We start from the raw sequence: 22,068 nt of genomic DNA on the forward strand, positions 1-22,068 counted from the left end.
ATATAACTTAAGGGCCTCCCCGGTGGCGCAGCGGTTGAGCGCTGGCTTGCGAAGCTGCGCGCGGCCTCTGCGGCGCCGGTTCGATCCCCGGCTGCTCCCCGGCCACCGGAGGAGGGTCCCACATGGCGCGCAGACCTCTCCTGCCGCCCGCTGCTCCCCTCAGCAGTGTACTTCGGTCCTTCTGCCTGCTCTGCTCCCCGCTCTGGCTCTGGTGAATTCTCTCGCCCTCCCGCGCTTCTGACTGTACCCAGTGCATGTATAAACAAAACAAACAAACAAACCAGCAAACAAATAAATAAAGCATGCCTCTATAAAAAAAAAAAAAAAAAAGTTTATCATATAACTTAAAATCTAAGTTTTTATTGTTACTGAGTCATCTCATACCTATGTTTTAATGTTATGCTAATTACAAATGAACTGTTAGTTAAACCAGTTATTTTTTGCAGGTTATACAAAACTTCCTTTTAAATGGTTTGACTACCTCAGGGAAACTGGCTCCATTGCAGCACCAGTAAAACTATTTAACAAGGTAAATTTAAATGATGGTATCATAACTGTATAATCTTTTGATGCCTCACAAATGCAAATCAATGTTGATGAAAATGTCTTTGCTTTATATTTTGTAGTGATGATTAATAGAACTGAACACATTAATAATATAAATGTCTTATTTTCCCAGGATTGAAACCTGTTTTCAAACTTTGTTTCATTTTTAATCTGAGGAAAATGTAAATGAGTCCATTTCCTAACTAGTTTAAATGCTTGACCTTCATGTTTCAATACTTAAAAGAGTTATTTGGAACTTTGGGGTTATATTATGTTATTTGATTGTGTTGCTTATACTTTCTTTCTTCATCACAATTAAGATCTGAATTCTTCTTTTCATCAGTGTTAATATTTTGCTTCTCTTGGTCAGGATGTTCCAAATCATGGATTTCGTGTAGGAATGAAATTAGAAGCGGTAGATCTCATGGAGCCACGATTAATATGTGTAGCCACAGTAACTCGAATTATTCATCGTCTCTTGAGGATACATTTTGATGGATGGGAAGAAGAGTATGATCAGTGGGTAGACTGTGAGTCCCCTGACCTCTATCCTGTAGGGTGGTGTCAATTAACTGGATATCAACTACAGCCTCCAGCATCACAGTGTAAGTTGGTATACAGAAAAGGTGTCCTTTTGTAAAAATCAGCAATTCTCCAGAGGACTATCTCACATAAATCATCTTATGAGCTCACAGGACAAGAATATACCTATGTCTGATTGGTTGCCAGGTAAGATCTTAAGACTCAACAACAATATCACAGAATCAGACCATGTGTACCATGGCTGTGTGAACACAGTAGTCAGTTACATAATGACTATAGAGCCACAACAGTAAGAGCACTCACCAAATTAAATTATATTTATTTTAATAAGTTTTAAATTATAGGCTAAAAATTTATTGGTATATAATATGTATGTATCAAATCTCGGAGTCTGTTATTGAGGTTCATGGTGTTACAGGAATAAGTACTCTGATTTTCTATGTACTTTTTTTAGCATAATGGTCTTGGTAAAGATAGTTCATCTAAGTTGTATCTAGAGTTATCAGTAGTTACCTGGTACCAACTTTTCCTTTTATTTTTCAGCATCAAGAGAAAGCCAATCAGGTTCATCAAAACAGAAGAAAAAGGCTAAGTCCCAGCAATACAAAGGACATAAGAAAAGTGGGTCACCACATGGTGTTTATATATATTTCCTAAAATGTTAAAACCAATTGGGGTCACAAATTTCTTGCACAAAAAATTATGTCCCTGTGAGCACTAATCACTGTGCATTAAATGTAGTATGCTTAAAGGTGCAGTATGCCATAAAAGGCAACCCTTTTCAATTATGTGAAAGACATATTTTAATTGACAGGAAAAATGATTAACCATAATCATGTTTAAAAGAATAGTCCGCACGTGATTCTTGAAACAGTATGTAAGCCTATTGGAAAACTAATCCTTTCTATTCTTCAACTTTTTAATGAAAAAACATAAAAGCTTATGCTTACAATAGGCTAGCTACTAATAAGCCCATCCTTCTTATAAACCTGAACTCTTTCTAGAATGAATCTTATAACAAGTTGAAATTGATAATTTAAAAAGTAGGGCTTAAGAAAATTTGTCTAAATATGCCTTGTGTATTATATTTTACCTTACAGAGAATGGTTATTGATGTTAACAGCAAAAATAATATTCAATATATTGGTAGCTTTATTTTACTCTTTTTAAATCATTTTTTACCACCGTAGAAAGCCACAGAATGTCCCAGAATATTTCATTCTGAGATAAAATTATTTTTAAAGTAAAAAGTACATTTGAGGATTAAAACTGAAATAGATTTTTCCTGCTGATGTATTGTATGCTCAAATAATTGCTAGCTGCCTCATTGACAACCAAGAAGCAGCATGAAGACTCAAATCTACTTACCTTTCCAACCAGTCATTTCTTTATAAATTTTTCTGTAGGGAACTTTAAAATTTCTATCAACTACTGCATTGGTACTTTAGTCACCTCTCAGAATGAATCCAAGTCAGCCTCACAGAAATGATAATCTTCAGATCTTTCTCTTGCATTCTCTCCTAGGTTACACACATAATCTCATATAGGCCCAGTATTATTTTGCCAGGTTTGATATTCAGCTGAAAGAACTTTAGAGGTTATTGACAGGACCAGGAAGATCAAAGTGACTTATTTATCTGGAAATGAGCAAAGAGACTTCACCCAGTAACTTGATGTCAGTGGACTAACCATAGCAGATGTGGTGTCATAGCTTTCTGTAAGATTAAAACTAGCACAAGCCTTTCTTTTCACTTTCTTTTGGAGAAGACTTTTGAGTTTCAGAACTTTCTTTCCAAGATGCTGCATTAACATTTTTTATTAATCACTAGCTATGTAGCATACACTTGCAGGGACTGATTTCTGAGCACTGTGCACAGTGCGTCCCTAAGTGTTGTTCTTGCAGGGTTTGTCTCTAACTTATGAAACTTTAATGATTTTTGAATGAATGGCCTAGGGAAATCAGTGAAGGGTTAACATCAGCACCCCAGCTTTTAGTGATATTTAACATCAGATATCTGGAATAGTTAGAAAAATTAATTTAGCTATAAATACAACGTGTTCTTTAATTGTGTCGTTTCGATTGCTGTTAATAATATGACATCTGTCATGCCTTTGAAGTGTCCTTGAACATGGAAAGGGAAAAAATGTAGACCTATAATCCTTTATTGATATTCTTGGCAGTCCAGATACATTTTGGAATTCAGAATTTTTCAGATTTTAGAAAAGAGATAGAGTGTGTATAGTATATACTGTGTAATACCCCTTGCAAACTCTAGAGCATTTTCTGAAGCAAAACATATATATAGATATTTAAATGGGCAAAAGATTATAAATGGTATCACTTAGTGAGGTCTGGTTTTGTTGCCAAAGTTTTACCTAAAAACCTTGAATTTTGGACTGAAGATAAGGAATTGTACTGTCACATGAATGAAGAAGCAGCCTGTTTTTATTTTTTATACTATTCAGCAAGTAGTTTATTAGAAATTTTTCCCATAAAACTTTACCCAAATAAGAAAGAAACCAACTCATCCACTGCGTGCAGATTTATATCAATAGCATATAGGCCACAAAGGTTTTTGTTGGTTTGTTTGCAGATTATTATATTCTGACACTGTTGTTTCATCTTATAGCTCTTTCAGTCTTTTTGTAACTAAAATCATCCACTGGCGTATTCTTCAGTATTGCTTACATTTTACAAAAATAGAACGTTGACTGACTTTGTTGTTCTAGCTTGTTTTGTAATGGTTAACTGTTCACTAGTGATTTTGAAAAATAAGGGTAATGTTTCCCCAAGAGGATTATGTAGACTGTTGTGTGTGTGTGACTTATCCAATCTCAAAAAGCCTATTTTTTACTCAAGGGGTGGTAATGCTAGAGCAAGAATACCACCACTAATTTCTCTGCAATCTTGAGAGGCTATTATAAGAAAAAAGAGCATTAAGGAGATTCCTTACATTGTTACCTCTAAGTGTATATAGACATTCAGTTAGAACAAGTGTGACTCCTGCACGTGCTTTTGCTTTGGTGTTTGAGAATCGAATATGTCTGCACTGGTATATATTCAGTTACGTTAGTTTCCAGATCATTTTACATAGGAGTCCTGTCTGGCTTAAATTTATTATCTTTTAGTCTTGATTTTGCAAAACATAGTTTCTCATGGGTCTTTTGTATACTCTAGAAGAAAACATTTAATTTATAGTCAAAGATATGTAAGTATTGTCCAGCTTTCAACTTAATGCATATGCATGGTTTTTCAATATTTGCAAAGTCTCGAGTATTTTTTGTTAGCAGTGAAAGCATTATATTAGTCTTTGAAGGCTTATGTTTGCTTATAAAATTATAACTGAAGGGTATTTAAAAGGAAATTAGGCTGCTTAAGAACTTGCAGGTAACAAACTTTAAGTTTTAGAAATGCCTTTCAGAATAAGAATTGTGTTTCCTGAAAGACAGAGTGAATTATAACCAAAAGTTAAGGGAGGCCCTCCCTGGTGGTGCCATGGTTAAAGTCCCAGTGCTCTTAAGCTATCCGCCAGCCACCTTGGCATGAGATCAAATCCCTGGCCAGGGAGCTGGCCCACATGGCACAGCAGACCTCACCTGTTTCACCCATTCCCCTCAGCAGTGTATTTCAGTATCCGTCTGTTCTGCTCCCTACTCTGTCTCTGGTGAATTCTCTCATCCCCCCTCCCCCCACACCTCTGGCCTATACCCCATTTCTTGTTTGCATACATAAATAAAAATAAATCTTTTTTAAAAAATGTTAGGATAGCTCATTTCATATCAGTAAAATCCTGCTACCCAGTTATTACATTTGTTCAACTCATATTTCTCCTTGAGAACTGGTGTTTGAGCTTACCTGGGTAGCAAACTACTATCCTGCAGGTAGGGTTTTATAACCCTGCCATTGGATTTTCAGCCTGCCTAAAGCCAAAGTTTCCTTGAAGAAGTTAGCCAGCTATCCTCCACACTAAATGCTGTCCATAGTTCCTTTTGCTTTTTGTTCTAAATTTATTTTGAGACCACCATACTCAGAGTTGAAATAACCCGTTACCCCATCATCCACCTACCAACACACTCTTTCTCTCTCCCTGTTTTCAGAAATACAAACCTTGCGTAGTTGGTTCTCTTTCACAATACCCTGTGCAACACTACCTTTCCTAGTTATTTAATGCACTTTTCTTATCACGCATGTAAGTAAAAGCTTACTTTAGTTTGACTTGATATTTAGAGAGGAAGATGCCAATTGGGAAGAAGCCTGTCAGTTTGTCGAGCCTGCCCATGACAGGTGGGGTGCGGAGGAGCTTCTCTGGTGACGAAGAGTTGACTCCTCCTCCATATCGAACCCTTCCAGCACAGACAGCCCCGGAGGCCTTCCCACCTCCCAGCACTAGCCGAGAGTTCAGTCCCAGCCTCAAAACAGGTAATTAGTCACATCAGCACCTCAGGTACTACAGAGGGTAAAAGCCTGGGTAGGGGGGTGGGAGACAAAGCATGGTCTGGCATGACAGGTGCTGACTCATGAAATTTTTCTTTTTCTTTCAACTGAAAAATTCATTTTCACTAGTCCTTAGTAGTCACTTCACTAAGATGAATCATCAGAGAAGGACTTTTATTTTGTTATAAACCACTTCTGAGCTTCAAATTAGGGTGAAGCCATCATTTCAGTTTATAGAATTGTGAGACATCTGGACTGTTTCGTGGTTTCCTTAGAGCGTTGGAACATTATGCTTTGCAGAATTCTTTGTGGTGACCTGGGGGAGAAATAGACCATTAAGGATCTGATGAATCAGATCCAAAGATGAGGCTTTGCTCATAGCATCCATAGTGTCCCACTCATTGGATAGAACGTTTTGTGCCCCCGGTGTAATTTTGCTTCTGGTAGTAACATTTACCACAATCTTAGCTGAACAAGGGGACTATTAAAATATAATGCCTGTGTGATTTCAGTGTTGAATTTAAGTGAAATTTCCATAATTTCATATTCTTGCATGTGTGGTGATTAATCAGGTAGATGGCATTTCAGTTTAATTGGTTAAGCTAAGAAAGACTGCAGAAAATGTTTGCCCTTTGTAATTGCTAAGAGAAAACAATATCACAGGATATCAGAAAGGCTTCTTTACTTTGCATATGATGAACTTCACCCATGAGTACAAATCAGATAGCTTCAGAGTTAATGTTTCTGTCTTGGCATCTGTACTCCCTTCTCTTTACTGTTGCTTTTAAATTTAATTGTTTAATCAGTATTCTTTAAACTGCCTTTTGGTTGAAAACCCTGATGGAACTTAGTACCTACCTGTTTTGTTTTGGCTTTTTTTTCTCATTTCTCTGTTTGCTATTATTTTTTCTCCTGTAGTTGTCATCACCCTTTTTTTTCCATTTTAAGGTGTATTGGGTTTTTGACTCCTTATCAATATATCTTTTCATCCTTATGCTTCCAGTCTGTTTCTTTGACGATCACCCTGATGTCCTTATATTAAGAGGAAATATCTATATCTCAAAATAGATTAGTACTACAAATCCAAATGTATTTGGTCTTTAATGGGAAAATCTTCAAGGTCTTTCTAAAGAGCATTTCCATTTCTTGTTTGTCTTTTGTACTTGTTATTTCTGAAGTAGCCTTCTTTCACCTAAGTAATTAACTGTAGGTATTGTAGCTCTGGATATATTTGAATTTTATTGGATTTTAGATATATTTTCTTTAAGCGTCTTGATTTTAAAGACATGACTCACATTTTGTGAGAGATTGCCAAGTGATGTAAAACAACTTCTAAGATTGGAATAATTGCAAGACCATAAGGGCTCCTGAGTGACTTCCTCCTTCCACAGTGTCTGGAGTATCTTCTGAACCGGGAACATACCTTATAGACTTGGTGTGATTTTACTCTGGGACTAAATTGGTATTTTAACTATCTGAGAGCTGCAGTTTGACTAGCTATTGAGTTTATTATATATGGACCTGTAGCTAGGAAAATGTATTTCTGTTAGCTTATCTCCTGAAATACTAGTCAGCAAAGTGGCTTCCTTTTAAAAATGGAGCTCAGAAAATGCACTTGTGTCAAAAGTAACATTCAACCACAGGATTTATTTTATTTCATCCATCATTCATTGAGAATAAGGCCTGGAATGGAGAATGACTTGTGAAGATACCAGACAGGCTTTAGGTTCCATGAGAAGACTGAAACTTTGCATTAAAACATTCCACGTCTGATCGCTTCTCGGCCTTTTGGCTAAGATCAAGTGTAAAACATTCCACGTCTGAGTGAGTGATTCACCTTTCTCTTAAATCACTTTTTTTAAGCACATTGTTTCATATTCTAACATGAGCAGAAGCATAATCCAGAAATTCATTATTAACAGTAAGTACAAGTAACTTCAGGATGTGCTTTAGAATCTCAACTTGCCTTTCTTACATTAAAAAAATAAAATAAAAACATCCGTTTGAATGGAACATGTTTGGTCTTGAAGCACGGTAATTCTTTTCTCATTCATTTAGCCATCTGACCATCATATAGCAAGATATTATTTTAATCAACCTTTTATTGTGGGTACTGCACCTTTAATGAAATTGGGGTTTTTTTTTTTCCTTTCCCATGTGTTTATTTTCATGGTATTGTTCAAATGCCTTTGCCAATTAATGCATGCTGGTTAGATTTGAAAAATAAGTGTTATATACTTGGTATTGTTCTCCATAAAATCATTTTCATTAACTTTTTTTTGAAAATGGAAAACTATAATTTTTGTTTGCTTTATCTTTCAACAGTCTGGTGTTTTGCTTTTATTACAGGCACAGTATATTCACTTTTCTGTCTTTGGGCTATTACATTTTCACACCACTATTACCGAAACAAGTGACAAAGTAAAATAAAATGAATTGGCATCTCTCAAAACATTATTATTTAAATTATTCAATAAGATGTCAAAGACCATCACTTTGAAACTAACCACCACTAAAATCAAGACAGGAAGTATTTGGTTGACACTATTATTGGACTTTAATTACAAGTGTAGCCATTTTAATACTCTTGTGGTGACACCTCATGAAAATTGCATTGGTTTACCACACATCTAAATTACAACATCTTTGAGTCCCAATTCTTTTATTTTTATATATATGTATTTATTTATATAGTATTTAGTGATATATGTAGTTACATTTATATATAGAGAGAGAGAGTGACATTTTCTTCCATATGAGCAGTTCCCAATTTGCATTCCACATTTATGCATCCTCTCAATTATAATGAAAAGATCTATAATGGAAGAAAAAAATTAACTTGAGCCAGTGCCTACAGGAAGCAAGTGGCTTGCCTCAGTGAGTCACGTGAGGGTAGAACACTGATGCAGTGGGAGACTTCCCTCTGCGGGAGGGGCATGGCAGCCACTCAGTTCCCTCTGCTCATAGCCCTCAAGAATGCTAGTTTTGATTAAACAGTAACTTTTTAAGAAACTAAAAATGTCTCAGAGTTTGATAGAGTTACTAAGACTAGTTTTTAACTCCTAGCTGAGATCATTTTTATTAGGAAAGTAAGGAAGTAATTTTTTTGAATCCTGTAAAAGACAGGGGCAAGGATTTAAAGGGCAATCTGAAATTACAAGGAATACCGCAACACCATTAACAAAGTGAAAAGGAATTTGTAAAGAAACAGGAAAATTTCAGAATTAAGCTTCGCCTAAAATTTTTACCTAAGACTGATGCTGGGCCCAGCAAAGAAAAAAATCCTCGTTTTCTTTATCCTTGCCCCATGCATTAGAAAGAGCCCTCCTGTCACTAAGAATTCTGACTAATGTGATGTCAGTGGCTACCCAGAAATCTAAGCCCCACTGAAAATATGGGAAAATTAAAAAATCTGTCCCTAGAAATAGAGACCTGTTGGAATGTGACCTGTTCATAAGCTGAGGACAGACTATACCATTGGTTCATTTTCCTGTAAAAGCTGATCATCAGATGAGCACTCAAACCAGCAGTACTATGTTGTGATCCAATTGGCAGTGTTAGCTTCTTGGGACCAAGGATTTCGCTTTGCTAGCATTGATACATTTTATCTACAATGGTTAGATAACATTCTTCAGAACCATGTAGGAATAGGCCGGTGTGTCAGTGTATAGATTCTGACATAAAAGTGAATACTTAATCAAAAGAAAAATTCTGTTCTAGTCAAATTAGTAAACACTATTACCTTGAACATTTCTTTGATGATTTCCATTAGGTAATATCCAGTATTCAGTACTGTTCCTTTTTGAACTTTTCCCTAACTGCTAATATACTTTGAAAATTAAAATTCAGGGAGTTAATTTTAAGAGTTGTTGAAAAAATGATGACATTTTATTAACTAAAGCTGGTGCAACATAAAAATTAAAAGCAACCTGAATGTTCCAGAGATGCTCAGTAATGCCCCCATATACTTCTCTCTTTCATACAGTGACTACATTGCAGCTGAAGGAGGAGTTGATAGATGGAGAGGATTATAATTTCCTCCAAGGAGCATCTGATCAGGAAAGCAATGGTTCTGCCAACTTCTACATCAAACAAGAGCCCTGACATGGCTCAGAAACTGAGGGCGGGAGGGGAAGAATTTTACACAGGACTGATTTATAGTCAATCCAGCTGTACAGCGGGGCTATTCTACTGGGACATTTTGCTAAACATAGAAAATTTCAGTTCCAGATTTTTCAGGTGGGTGGGGAAACTATTTTAGTCGTGGGGGGAAATTTTTCAATTTATAAAGATGGACAATTTTTGTGTTGTATTTGAAGCTTTTGAAAGAATTTTGTAATATTTTCCAAGTTTGGATTTATGTGCATTGTTAACAAGAACTGAAATTCTAACTTTTTTGGTAAGATTAAAGTTTAGGTAGCAGGATTGAAGGAAATGATTTGAGAAGGATATAGTTGTAAATGCAAATGAACTGTCATTACAAATGAACCTTTTTTGGTACTTGTTGAGAGATTTGAGGATTTTAGAAGTTAGGCCAGTCACATCTCCAGCTTCCTTTGCTGCAGAAATATGCAACTGGACCCCCATATGGAGGGTTCATCACCACAAAGATCATGGAAAGAGTGATTAATTCTGCTTGTTAGCATTTTATTGCAGACCATTTTAAATGTTTGTACAGAATTGTTTTTCATTCTGTGAAAATTAGAGTTCTGTATGAAACTGGAAGAACTCTGGATACTTTTATATATAAGTTCTCTTTTAATTAAAAAAATGGTTAAAATTATCTAACACTAAAGTGTTAAACTGGAATGGTTGACAACATATACAGGATAGGTCTACATGTTGAGGGGTTGGGGGAAATGCAATATTGTCCTAGGTTTATTTTATTTTCCTTACTAAAAAATACCCCACAGAAGGAATTCTGATCAGTTCTCTGCCATTTCCCTCCATTTGTGAGATAATGTTTGGTATAACCACACCCCAAAACAGATGTTCTGTATTACCAGAAGAATCAAAATTTGTGTAAAGCCAAAATAAGTTTAGATTTCACAATCATTCCAGCTCTGCTTTTAACTATTCTGGATTTTGTTAGAAAAATAATTTGAAAGAGAATTGTCCTAAAATTCCATATATATATATATATATATATATATATATATAGTATGAATTCTCTTTAATGGTATTCAGAATTTATTTTAATAACTGATTTGGACCATTTTGAACATTCCCTATTTTGAAATTCACATGGCTTCCTTTAAAAAAGGATGTAAGGGTAAATTGGTGAAGTTTGCTCTCTGCATTTTCTAACTTTCTGAGTTGTGACTGAATGAGAGAGCTCTAGCGTTTACCAGTGAGGTTCATAAACTAAACTCTCAGGAATTAATAGCATCAGTTCTAGAAGTGCTTCTGGGTCTTAGCCTGACCTCTTCAGAGTGGTAATATTGACCATCTCCTCTGGAATATAGGTAGGGCTAATTAGAAATTAATCAAAATGATTAACCTCTACAGTCCTTCAGCCTATGGAATGCTTTAAAATATGTTAATGGAAAGCCCCAGGAGACCATTTTAGGTAAGATTTTTGTTTGAATTTTAAAATGCGTAGAACGTTAAAAACCAGCAATTTATTTTCTAAAATATTGCTCTACTTTTGGGAATAATAGCATTGGTAATACGCACAGGTTTACCTCATTCTATGCAAGAGGGGTTAATAACATAAGGTTTTGTAGTTGCTACTGGAAGTAAAATTTGTTATTTTATAGTGTAAGAATGTATGGAATCGCATGTCAACATTTCTTAGTACTGACTCTTTAGGGGCATAAATGTAGATCATATCAACGCCAAGTTGATTTCTCATGTGTCAAATATATGTGAATTCAGCTGTTAAATTACTGGATATTTATCTTAAACAATATTACTGAGAGGGACCTACTGTAAATGTGACATCCTCACACTTCCCAAATCTTTAACTTTTAAGAATCTTCCCGTAAACTTAAAACCTAGAAGACTTCCAAAGCAAGGGTCACAGCAGTCTTTATTCTCAGGCTCAGTGAATTAAACCCAAGACTGATTCCATTGACATGGGCACTAGAAGCCAGTTGTATGGCGTGCTCTACCAATTCCTTGGGCTTAGGGGCTTGATGAGGAACTGAATAAACCAGGAGGGGTTTGATTTGGAGCCTGGTAATTAGTTCTGTGAAATACTTATTTGTAGCCAAGTTTTATAAGCTTCCGATTCTAGAGTAAAACCAGGCTCTGTGTATTTTCAAGTTTCCCAGCTATTCATGAAGTGTTTGTCTTGATCCCGTCACCAACAGTTAAAGGTTGGGCAGGACTTCCTACTATCTGAACACAATCTCAAGCCCTCTTCATCATTCAGACTCTTAACTCCTACTGCTGATGAACGGTAAATAAATTAATGCAGAGGAGATTTATGTCTCAGCCATAACTCCAACTGTACAACTCAACAGCAGCCCCATTCTCTTATGGTTATTCAAAATGTACTGCTGACCTTGGGTTTGTTTTTGGTTTTTTTCCTGTTAGGGTTATTTGGGTTTTTGTTTTTTGTTTTTTTGGTAGTTAAAAATCTTTAACCTTTTCCTTGCTATGTATGAGGAAAGCTCAAGCTGTTATCAACTTCTTATTCTACGGATACTAACACGGGTTTTCAGTGTTTGTTTGTTTTTATTATTATTAATTTTGCGTGATGTGAATACCCTCTCCCATCAATATTTGTATTATGGTGCTATATATTTGGTAATGATCCTTTACTATTGGGAAGGGATTTTAAAAATACTGTGATTAAACTGGGTTTCTTCCTTTGATTTTCATATTTTAAATAAAGCCACAGTCATTTATACAAATGAAAAGCATCTGTCCCTGGGCAAATCTTTTGAGGACAGAGGTCAAAGTAAACTGCATAAGGTTTTTACATCATTTCTGTATGTATTTGATATATAGATCAATATCTGTACAAATTTAATCTTTTATTTTCTTGGTAACTTGTGATCATTGAGAAAGTCTTTGAAACTTTCTCATGAAGTGTATATAATGCGTGAAAAATTCCTTTGGAGAAATTTGTTCTTTTCATTTTTACCAAACTGCAGATTTTCAGCATGGATGTGAAAAGCATTAAAATTATAACTTTGTGTACAAGATGAAAGTAATTCACTAAATTTGCCTTTTTTTACACAAAATAAAATGTTAAAGTTAAGTTGTATTTGAGCAATTTTTTAACATGCTTTGGTCTTTAAGGGGATTTTTTATTCAGAATGTCGAGTGTCTTCTGTAAGCAATCAGAGGTCCCTGTGGAGTCCAGTCAGTTCCTTCTTCAAGGAACTGTAATCTATTATGGGAAAGCAAGCACATGAGTGAGGAAGAATTTCCTACTAGCTGATAGGGAGGAAAAGAATATTGGGGGTGGGAGGGTGGCGCTACTAGGGTATGATTGGAGTGGAGATTTCAGCAACAGAGGGAAAAAGCAAAACCATAGCAAGGGGGCAAGGGTGAGTGTTGCCCACTTATGGGTAAATTAAGACACTTTAGCTGTTAGAACAAGGTGTTACAGATTTGGCATCTCGCCACTAAGGGACTTTTTTTTAAGCTTCAATGACCTGAGCAGCAGAGGATTCATAGGATATAGATGTTATCCTAGGTAGCACTTGTTCACATTAAGAGGGAATTCAAAGTCCTCCTTTAGCAACAACAGACTCTCTGGAAAACTTTTGACTACAAAAGCAATTCATAGATAGTTCTGTGGATATAAGATAGTAATGAGGATGAATTGGGTCTTTTCAGTCATTAATTTCATTATGCTTCAGAAAAATATAGCACATTCCAAGAACAACAAAAGTGGAAACTAATTTCTGCCCTACTTTCTGTTTAAATGACAAACCATTGCCCCAAGTTGGAATTCCCAGGTTAACTATCATTTGCTATATCATGTTTTGCTATTTATTTCTACATCTCTCAAATCATTTTAAGTCATTAACGCTAGTTGGAAATATTTAAGAGTAACAGTATATTTAAGAGTAACAGAGTATTTGAGTAACAGTATTTCCCCCAAGCAAGTCACATTTTAGCATCATTTCAAACCCTATGAGGTAGGGAAACAGTTAAATATTTACTTTTTACAGATTTTTACTGAGACTTTTACCCTTTTTAGCAGTTAAGAATTCCAAGCAGGGGCCTCCCAAATGGTGCAGCAGTTGAGCGCTGGGTTGCGAAGCTGCCTGCAGCCTCTGCAGCGCTGGTTCGATCCCCGGCTGCTCCCCAGCCACTGGAGGAGGGTCCCGTATGGCACGCAGACCTCTCCTGCTGCCCCCTGCTCCCCTCAGCAGTGTACTTCGGTCCTTCTGCCTGCTCTGCTCCCCGCTCTGGCTCTGGTGAATTCTCTCACCCTCCCGCGCTTCTGACTGTACCCAGTGCTTGTATGTATAAATAAATAGATAAATAAATAAATAAATATTAAAAATGTTTAAAAAAAAGAATTCCAAGCAGGCCAAAACAATTATGTAAACAGTGACATATTTATTATGTATTCAAAAAGTTACTGAAAGCAACAGAAGATTCTGAATAAATGGTCAACTTTCACACACCCATCTGGTATAGAGGATTAGGTCCAAACCAAAGTTTACCCCAGACTATACCTTTAATTTTGCCCGTCTATACCTTTTTCATTCAAGTCTGCCAAATTCTTTCTCTCAGCTCTTGCCACTCCAGACTTGACTGCACCTAAACTCACGAATTTGACCTGTCACTTGGAGACTATAAGGAAGTAAGGCACAATGACCAAGTGCTTGGAGTCTGAAGACAGCTGCTCAGATGAGAGTAGCTTCTTTACCTATTAGAACTTTACCTGTTAGAACTTGAAGATAAAATGAATTCATGCATGTGATTTACCCACAACAACCCTGCCTCAGGGTAAGCCTGTATTTTGCTGCTGTTATCACCCAGGGACCTCAGCCAGTGTGCATAGAATCACCAGAGAGCCCAGTGAATGCAGAGCCCCAAGAGCCTAGAACTTTAATGATCAAACTTTTAAACTGGTGAAAGCATGTAGCATGTAAACATGAGATTAAATTTGAAGTTGAAAAATTGAGAATTGTTATATTTCTTATCAACTGACTTGACACTAGAATTTTGAGTTTTTGTGCCAAGCTGTTAAACTGTGCCATTGTCTTGTAGCATAAAAAAAGGTAATAATCTGGGCCTCCCTAGTGGAACAGGGGTTAAAGTCAGAGCTAACAAATTATCGCCATCTCTGGCCAGGAAGCTAACCCACATGGCGCAGCAGACCTCTTTTGCCTCTCCCTCTGCTCCCCTCAGCAGTAGTGTTTCAGTAGATCCACCTATTCTGCCCAACAATGTAACTCTGGACAACCTGACTAGCCTTAATTCTCTATCAAGTACTAGCAAATTCTGTATACAGAAATGCACGTTACAGTATCAGCTAAAGCAGGTGTGATAATTATTATGTGCATTATTTTCTTACTAGTTTTCATAGGTACACAGCCATTGCCACACTTGCCCTCTTCAGCCTCACTCCTCTTCCTCCCTCAAGTCTTGAAATACACCCAGAAAAGGAGAAGGGTCAGACCAGGCTTCTATAGTAGCAGGATGAGTTAGTTCTAGAATGCCGCGACAGCTAGGGAACCAAGTCACTTCCAGTTTAGAATCAAATAAGCACAGGAGGCTGCACCCAGTTTCCAAAAGCTTTATTGGTAAATATGCTTAAGAAAAGATAGATCCTATTGCTTCCAAGCAAAATGAAGAGCTGTGTCCAGGGACGCTCCAGGGACTTTGTCTACCTCTCATTCATAGATCCAGTTAAAAGCACAGGACTTGTAGCTCACCAATTCTTCGGGCTTAAACCATAGGCTGATTTCTTTCTCAGCACTTTTTACTGAATCACTGCCATGAATGATGTTCCTAAGAAAGAGGACAATTTACTAGTCATCACATTTTAAAGTGCGAAAGTCTATTTAATGGATAAACCAAAGAACAGCCACTGTAGACCTTTTCAGTGAAACTGCCACTTGAAAGCAGATGACCCCCAAAAGTATTTCCTCATAAAAGCAACTACAAAAGTACTTGATCAAAAACATTCCTTATCGCTTCTCGGCCTTTTGGCTAAGATCAAGTGCAAAAACATTCCTTGGTTCAACTTAATTATGCTTCCAAGTTTTCTCCCTTCAAAACAGTCCCCAAGACTGCTGAGTCATAAAACATTTCCTTCTCAAATTATGAAAAACAGAGGAATCGCCAAACAAACCCAGACCAAAACCCAAACCTGAGGTGATACATCCATGTTCAAAATTTCCTTACCAGGGTCCTTCCTGGTGGCCTAGGGGTTAAGGCTTAGCACTATCACCACTGCAACAGGAGTTCAATCCCCAGCCAGGGAGTTGACCCATGTGGTGCGCAGAGCTCTACTGCCTTGTCCGCTGCTCCCCTCAGCTGATTTCAGTATATCCACCTATTCTGCTCCCCACTCTGTCTCTGGTGAGTCCTCTTACCCCCTGCACCTCTGGCCTACACCCCAGTTCTTGTAAGCATAAATCAATAAAAACAAACCTTTAAAAAAAAATAACATATGGATTCCAGGAAGTGTCCCACAGGACTTACCTGCCAACCTGAATGCAGAAGTCCCCACGAATGGTGCCAGGCTTGGAGTCTGCTGGGTTGGTCTCCCCAAGCATCACTCGGCCGGTCTTCACAACATTCAGGCCCTCCCAGACCTGGACAGTAATGAAAAGTAGATCTGACATCCAGGGCGAGTAGAGACAAACATTCTCCCCTACCTAACACAATCAGACCTATCGGCCACTTGATTTTCAGCTAACCCACAGGAGATAGTAAGGGCCTATATTAAAAAAACGCCGTAAGTCAATCCAACTTTCCAGTACCACTCAGACAAAGATAAACAAGACTGAAGAATTCTTATGTGGCCACAAACACTGAAAAGAAATAGCGATGAGACAGAAGTGATTGGACAGGAATAGGATCACTGGAAAGAAGATCCCAAAAGCCTTACAACTGATATGCAAGGTGAAAGTACACTCCAGGGGAGCATCCATGGTGGCACAAGGTTTAAGTCAGCACTATGAAGCTATCGGCAGCCACTGCAGCATGAGTTCAATCCCCGGCCAGGGAGCTGACCCACATGGCGCAGCAGACCTCTCCTGTCTCACCCGCTGCTCCCCTCAGCAGTGTACTTCAGTAGATCCGCCTGTTCTGTTCCCCACTCTGTCTCTGGTGAATCCTCTCACCCCCCGCACCACCTCTAGCCTGTACCCCAGCTCTTGTATGCATAAATAAATATTTAAAAATAAATAATAAATAAATAAACACCTGTTAGACAACCAAGGAAATCTTTTATGTTTCACAGTGAGACTAAACCCCAGAGGATTTGCCTTAAAGTGTCCTTATTTTTCTAAGGTCTGATTCCCTCCTGTTCCCTCCCCCCAACCCCCACATCCCTAGTTGCTCTGTTAACTCATTCCTGCAGGCTATATTTTTAAAAGGAATTTGGAAGGGCTTGGAAAGAGGTCTAAAAAAGGCACACTGGGGCACTGACCAACCCCAGTTATACACCAGCCCTTGCTTCCCTCCATGTTTCCCTCTATTTCCCTTCGGCTAAGCACTTGCCATTGCCACAACCGGCCCGGAGTTCATGTACTTCACCAGCCCCGGGAAAAAAGGGCGGTCTTTCAGGTCTATGTAGTGCTGCTTCAGGAGTTCCTCAGAGGCCTGGCATTTAAGAAGAAATAGCAGTCAGGAAGTAAACTGAAAAGGCTAATCCCATCCTGAGAATCCCCTGCAGATTCTCTAAAAACCCAGTTACCTACTTAGCTCACATTCCTAAGATGTGTATAAAAAAAATCCCAAACATGAATCTAAGTCTAGTGTAGCAGAAAAAAATGTTTCTAACCATGCGGGTACTCTGACAACGTGAATAACGTCGTGGATGTTATAATCCTAAAAAATAGGTGGTTTGAGGATCTAGATTTAGGGAGTTTAAGGAAACATGCCAGGCAGAAGTCATATCAAGCCTCTGGCCTGTTCACACAAACCCCTTTAAAACATTTCCAGTATTACACAAACATTGTCTTTACTGATTAGCTTGGTTAAAATTTATCCCTTCAGGTCATAGGCTCCAAATTGCATGTGAAAATGCAGTTGCCGCCAGAAGCCAAAAGGCAGAGCTGGGCAGAGAAAGGAAGACCCATCTCGAAGCTCATCGTCTGGGCGCAGCAAGCTAACGCCAAAGGGATTCCAAACCTCCAGGCCGGGCTTCCCCGCCCCGCGGGGGCCAGGGAGAGGGCCCGGGGGCGCAGGCTCCCTCCAGCCCCTGCTGCCCCCCTGCGGCCGGCGGGCAGGTGTCGGCCCGCGCCGGGCGCAGGAAGCCGTCCCGGAGCGGGGGTCACCTTCCCCGCCTCACCTTCCCAAGGGCGTCTGTCCTCCGGCCTCAGACAAGGGTCCACGGGGCCAGAGGAGCCCTGAGGCGGGGGCGCCGGTCACAGGGACCCTTGCCGGGGCGAAATCGGTACAAAGGGCCTCCGACTCGGAGGAGAGAGGCGCACAGGGCGCCCCCAGCGAGGGAGAAACCCGCGACTCGCTGGGAGGGGGGACGGCGGCACCTGGAGGAACTTCATGGCCACGAGGCGGAACCCCTTCTGCTCGAAGCGTTTGATGATCTCGCCCACCAGGCCGCGCTGCACGCCGTCCGGCTTGATGGCGATGAAGGTGCGCTCGGCGTTGGCCATGGTCCTGCGGGCGAGAGGCCGGGTCAGGCCGCGCGGGCCCCGACCCCCGGCCCGGGGCACCACGTGAGCGCCCGGGGCCGCCCGCCCGCCCCGCCCGCCCGCCGGCCGCGCCCGGCGCCGCGGGGACACGTGGCATCCCGGGCCCGGGCCACCGGCCGGCAGCTGCCCCGCCTGCCCGCGGGTGGGACGCGGCCGGGGCCCCGGGCGCGCAGAGCGCACAGCCGGCTCCGGCCCCGCACAGCGAGCGGGCGTGCGCGCCCGACCCCGACCCGCCCGACTCGGCCCGCGGGAGCGGGGCCGGGGCCGGGAGGGGACGCGCCCGCGCCGCCTTACCGAGGGGCCGGCGGGGCCTGGCGGAGGCTGCGCTGCGGGCCGGGGAAGGAGCGGAGATCTGCAGCGACCACCGGTGCCGGGAGCCGCCCGCGGAGGAGGGGCGCGCGGCGGCCACACCCCGGAGGTCCAGGCGGCCCAACCCGCGAGGCCGGACGCTGCGGAGGACTTTGTCCACGCCCCGGGTTTGCAGAAAAGGCTGGAGGCAAGTGAGGGCTCGGGGCAGGAAGTGGCTGCTTCTTCACCTCCTGTCCCACAAGTAAAACTGTGCACCTGCCAAATCCACCTCCTCGCTTCAGTGTAATTGCGCACACACTCACGCGCTCTCTCTCTCTCTCTCTCTCTCTCTCTCTCTCTCTCTCTCTCTCTCTCTCTCTCACACACACACACACACACACACACACACACACACACCTCCCCAACCCCATCCCCGCTCCTGGTCTGGAGTTCTTTACCCAGGTCCATACCCTCTGCCTTCCCATCCCCCGGAGCACCAGAGTTAGGTTTCTCTCCTCCCTGTCAGGCACCTACGAGTCCTTCCCACCTATGAAATCCAGTGTTCGCTTCCCCTCCCCCTCCTCCCTTAAGCCCTGGGCCAAGCCCTCGCCCACCCTCAACCAAACTGCCACCCAGACCCCCCGCAGCTGCACCTTTCCCTGCACCTCTCCGCGCCGAGCTCACACCCCCATCTGACTTTCAGCCCCGCTTTGATGACAGGCCCTGCCCCGCGGCTGGCATTCGAAAGGCAGATGGCAAGTTACCCCAGGCTTTTCACAGCCTGCCCTGCGCCCTCCCTGCCTGTCTCCCCAGACACCTTTCCAGCCACGACTGCTGCCCTGTCCACACCCCGAGATAATCTCTTCCCACCCAGGAGGGTGCGCTCAGCTTATCCAACTCAACCTGACACACCCTAGTCAAGATTCTAGATTCTCATGAAAACCGTCTGTCGGGGGTGAAAGTGGATGGGGAGAGTTCTTTTGGGGTGACACAGAAGCAGGTCCCAGATCCAGAGCCCTATGTGGATGAGACCTTCATCTCTAGAGCCTTTGCACCATGAGGGAGACCCTGATGAGGATCGTATTTATGCGAATCTGCCTCACTAGAATTCCAGGTAGCTACAGCTTTGTAGAATTTGGGTATTTGACCACAGCTGAGAAAAGTTTGCATAAAATTAAGGGGAAACCTCTTCCCGGAGCCACAACAGCAAACATTTTTAAGCTGATCTATGTCATTTATGGAAAACAACCAGATGACAGCCCTGAGTACTCCATTTTTGGGGGACCTGACCCCTGATGGGGATGACGGCATGCCATTTGAATTCATCAGTCTACCATTCTTCCCCTTCTGTCCTGGAGGCACGGTGGATGGGGAGCAGATAGGCATGTCTTGCAAAATTCACAGAACTGGAACAGAAGCGATCCCTGATGGTGCCAGGGAGCAGTGGGACTGGGGTCAAAACCAGTGGGACTGAGCGTGGCAATCTCGAAAGCAAGCCGTGTAAAACCAGTGGACTGTAATCGGCTGTGGTGGAAGCTACCCACAGTACTACCAGCAGTACTAGAACCACTATGCCCAGTGAGGCTATGACCAGACACGGGCAGCTCCAGCTTCCTTAGCATGGCGACATCCAGATCACCATGTAGACCTATGAAGTCGGAGATGATGTTGCTCTGGAAAACCCCACACCACAACTGAGTGTGACTGAGGCCAATAAAGAGTTCACGGAGCAAAGTGAGGAGCTGTACGATGTGTTGATGGATCGTCCCTGGCAAGCCCTGGACAATCTTCACAGTTGCAGCCAAGACAAAAGATATGTTTTGAAATGTCTTCTAAGATTTTAACAATCAACTCTTTCCTGAGATTGATATTCCTGCAGCACTGCTGCCTTCATTTGATAGTGAGCCATTTGATTTTGAAAATTCCCTCTTTGGTGGTGCCCAACTTCCCTTGTGGTGTCAGCCCGCATCTCCCCACAGTCCTCACAGCCATCCTGCAATGTGTGTGCCCCAAGATGGTCTGAACTGTCTGCCTCTGCTCAGGATAGTAAGCTGTCAGGATGGCCTGGGCAATCACATGGCACAGCCCTAGTGGCCGTGGCACTGCACTGATGACCTGTCACTCTTAGATGACAATCCGGGCCTCTACTACCCTTTGTTGTTTTTCCAAACTTCTACCCTCAGCATTATTCCATGATACACTGGCAATCCTCATTCTGGCGCTGGGACACCCAATGTTCCCTTTGGCTTCAATCTGAAGCACACTCATTTTGGATGCCCTTTCAGAGCTACAAAACCTCCATTATGGGGCTCCCTGGGAATCTCACTGGAAATTTCTTCTAAGCACTACATGCCTTATGGTTCAGCTACTGTTCCTCCTTGAGGGACAATCAGTAGCAGCCCCCCTCTTTCATCTCTCCTTCCCTTCCTCAATGGTCCTTAACAGGGAAGGTACAAATATCCCCCTGCTGCCTCACTATACATATATTCATTCCCAAAAGTTTGGCACTCTTACCCCCCAAAATAAACAGGTTTGCAGCTTCTGCAGCGCCGGTTCGATCCCCGGCCACCGGGTGAGGGTCCCACATGGTGCGCAGACCTCTCCTGCCGCCCACTGCTCCCCTCAGCAGTGTACTTCATCAGTCTGCCTGTTCTGCTCCCTGCTGTCTCTGGTGAATCCTCTCACCCTCCCGTGCTTCTGATTGTACCCAGTGCTTGTATAAATAATAAATAAATCTTTAAAAAAAAAAAAAAGAAATGCATTTAGACTTCAGCTGCCCCCTCCCCAAAGAGGTAGCTCCGGATGGGAGGACTCCTTCCACAATTACAGGTCTATGAAAGCATCACACTGTATACTTAAGATATCTTTACAATTTCATTTCCCAATTATACCACAATAAAGCTAAAAAAAAAAAAATGTTAGTCCCATGCCACCCGCCTCTTCCAGCTCCTTCCTCGGAAGTTGCTCACCTTAATTGCTTTTCCCAAAGCCAGGTAAATAGGGAAAATACCAAGAAAAAAAACCTACTATAGTTTGTGGCAAAAATCAACTTGGGAATACCTATTCTCACATTCTCCAGCCTCACACAATTCATGAGTTTCATCCAGGCACAAGGTTACCCAAATAAAGAGAACATTTTCTAGTTTCTCTTGCAATTAGACACAGCCAGCCACAAGAGTAAGTTCCGGCCATTATGATGTGAGGGGGAGCGAAGGTGGTAAATTCAAAGTTGTGCCCTTAAAAGAAACACTCTCACTTTCCTTCCCAACTTGCAGGATTGGCAGAGGAAACCGAGGCCCCTCCAACCTCAAGAATCAGTCTTACCACCATCACCACCCTTACGTAGCCCCTTGGACTTCCTTTCAACTTGATCTAGGTATAATTGACAAGTGAAATGTGTATGTGTTTAAGGTATACAACTTGATGTTTTGACATACAGGTTTCCCCTGCTAT

At 41.3% G+C, this 22,068-nt stretch overlaps 2 protein-coding genes and 2 pseudogenes across 10 annotated transcripts in view; 3 read left to right on the forward strand and 1 right to left on the reverse strand.

The window, feature by feature from the left end:
- MBTD1 (mbt domain containing 1) overlaps nt 1–12,732 on the forward strand; it is a 58,413-nt gene extending 45,681 nt beyond the window's left edge. For 5 of the 9 annotated variants that reach the window (XM_054689700.1, XM_037494914.2, XM_054689703.1 and 2 more), the window contains 5 exons: nt 447–529; nt 917–1,151; nt 1,633–1,710; nt 5,318–5,509; nt 9,510–10,667. In XM_054689700.1, the coding sequence (XP_054545675.1) occupies nt 447–529; nt 917–1,151; nt 1,633–1,710; nt 5,318–5,509; nt 9,510–9,628 (707 nt within the window). In that variant the 3' untranslated portion in view covers nt 9,629–10,667. Of the gene's footprint in view, nt 1–446; nt 530–916; nt 1,152–1,632; nt 1,711–5,317; nt 5,510–9,509 lie in introns of all 9 variants that reach the window. The other 4 variants (XM_054689705.1, XM_054689706.1, XM_054689704.1 and 1 more) reach the window with 3 other exon arrangements.
- On the forward strand, nt 7,297–7,473 carry LOC119233222 (U2 spliceosomal RNA; annotated as a pseudogene).
- Nucleotides 12,733–15,221: 2,489 nt separating the features above from the next.
- Nucleotides 15,222–18,701, reverse strand: LOC119231782 (nucleoside diphosphate kinase B). The gene is made up of 5 exons (XM_037493549.2): nt 18,622–18,701; nt 18,163–18,292; nt 17,171–17,272; nt 16,148–16,260; nt 15,222–15,451 (listed from the first exon to the last, which is right to left on the reverse strand). Exons 2-5 carry the CDS (start codon nt 18,286–18,288, stop codon nt 15,334–15,336), a joined length of 459 nt encoding a protein of 152 aa, XP_037349446.1. The 5' UTR covers nt 18,289–18,292; nt 18,622–18,701; the 3' UTR covers nt 15,222–15,333.
- Nucleotides 18,287–20,459, forward strand: LOC119231553 (tRNA selenocysteine 1-associated protein 1-like; annotated as a pseudogene).
- Nucleotides 20,460–22,068: the final 1,609 nt, after the last annotated feature.

This window comes from Talpa occidentalis, unplaced genomic scaffold (genome assembly GCF_014898055.3).
Source record: "Talpa occidentalis isolate TD23 unplaced genomic scaffold, MPIMG_talOcc4v2.1 talOcc4.7, whole genome shotgun sequence".
NCBI classification, from domain to species: Eukaryota; Metazoa; Chordata; class Mammalia; order Eulipotyphla; family Talpidae; genus Talpa; species Talpa occidentalis.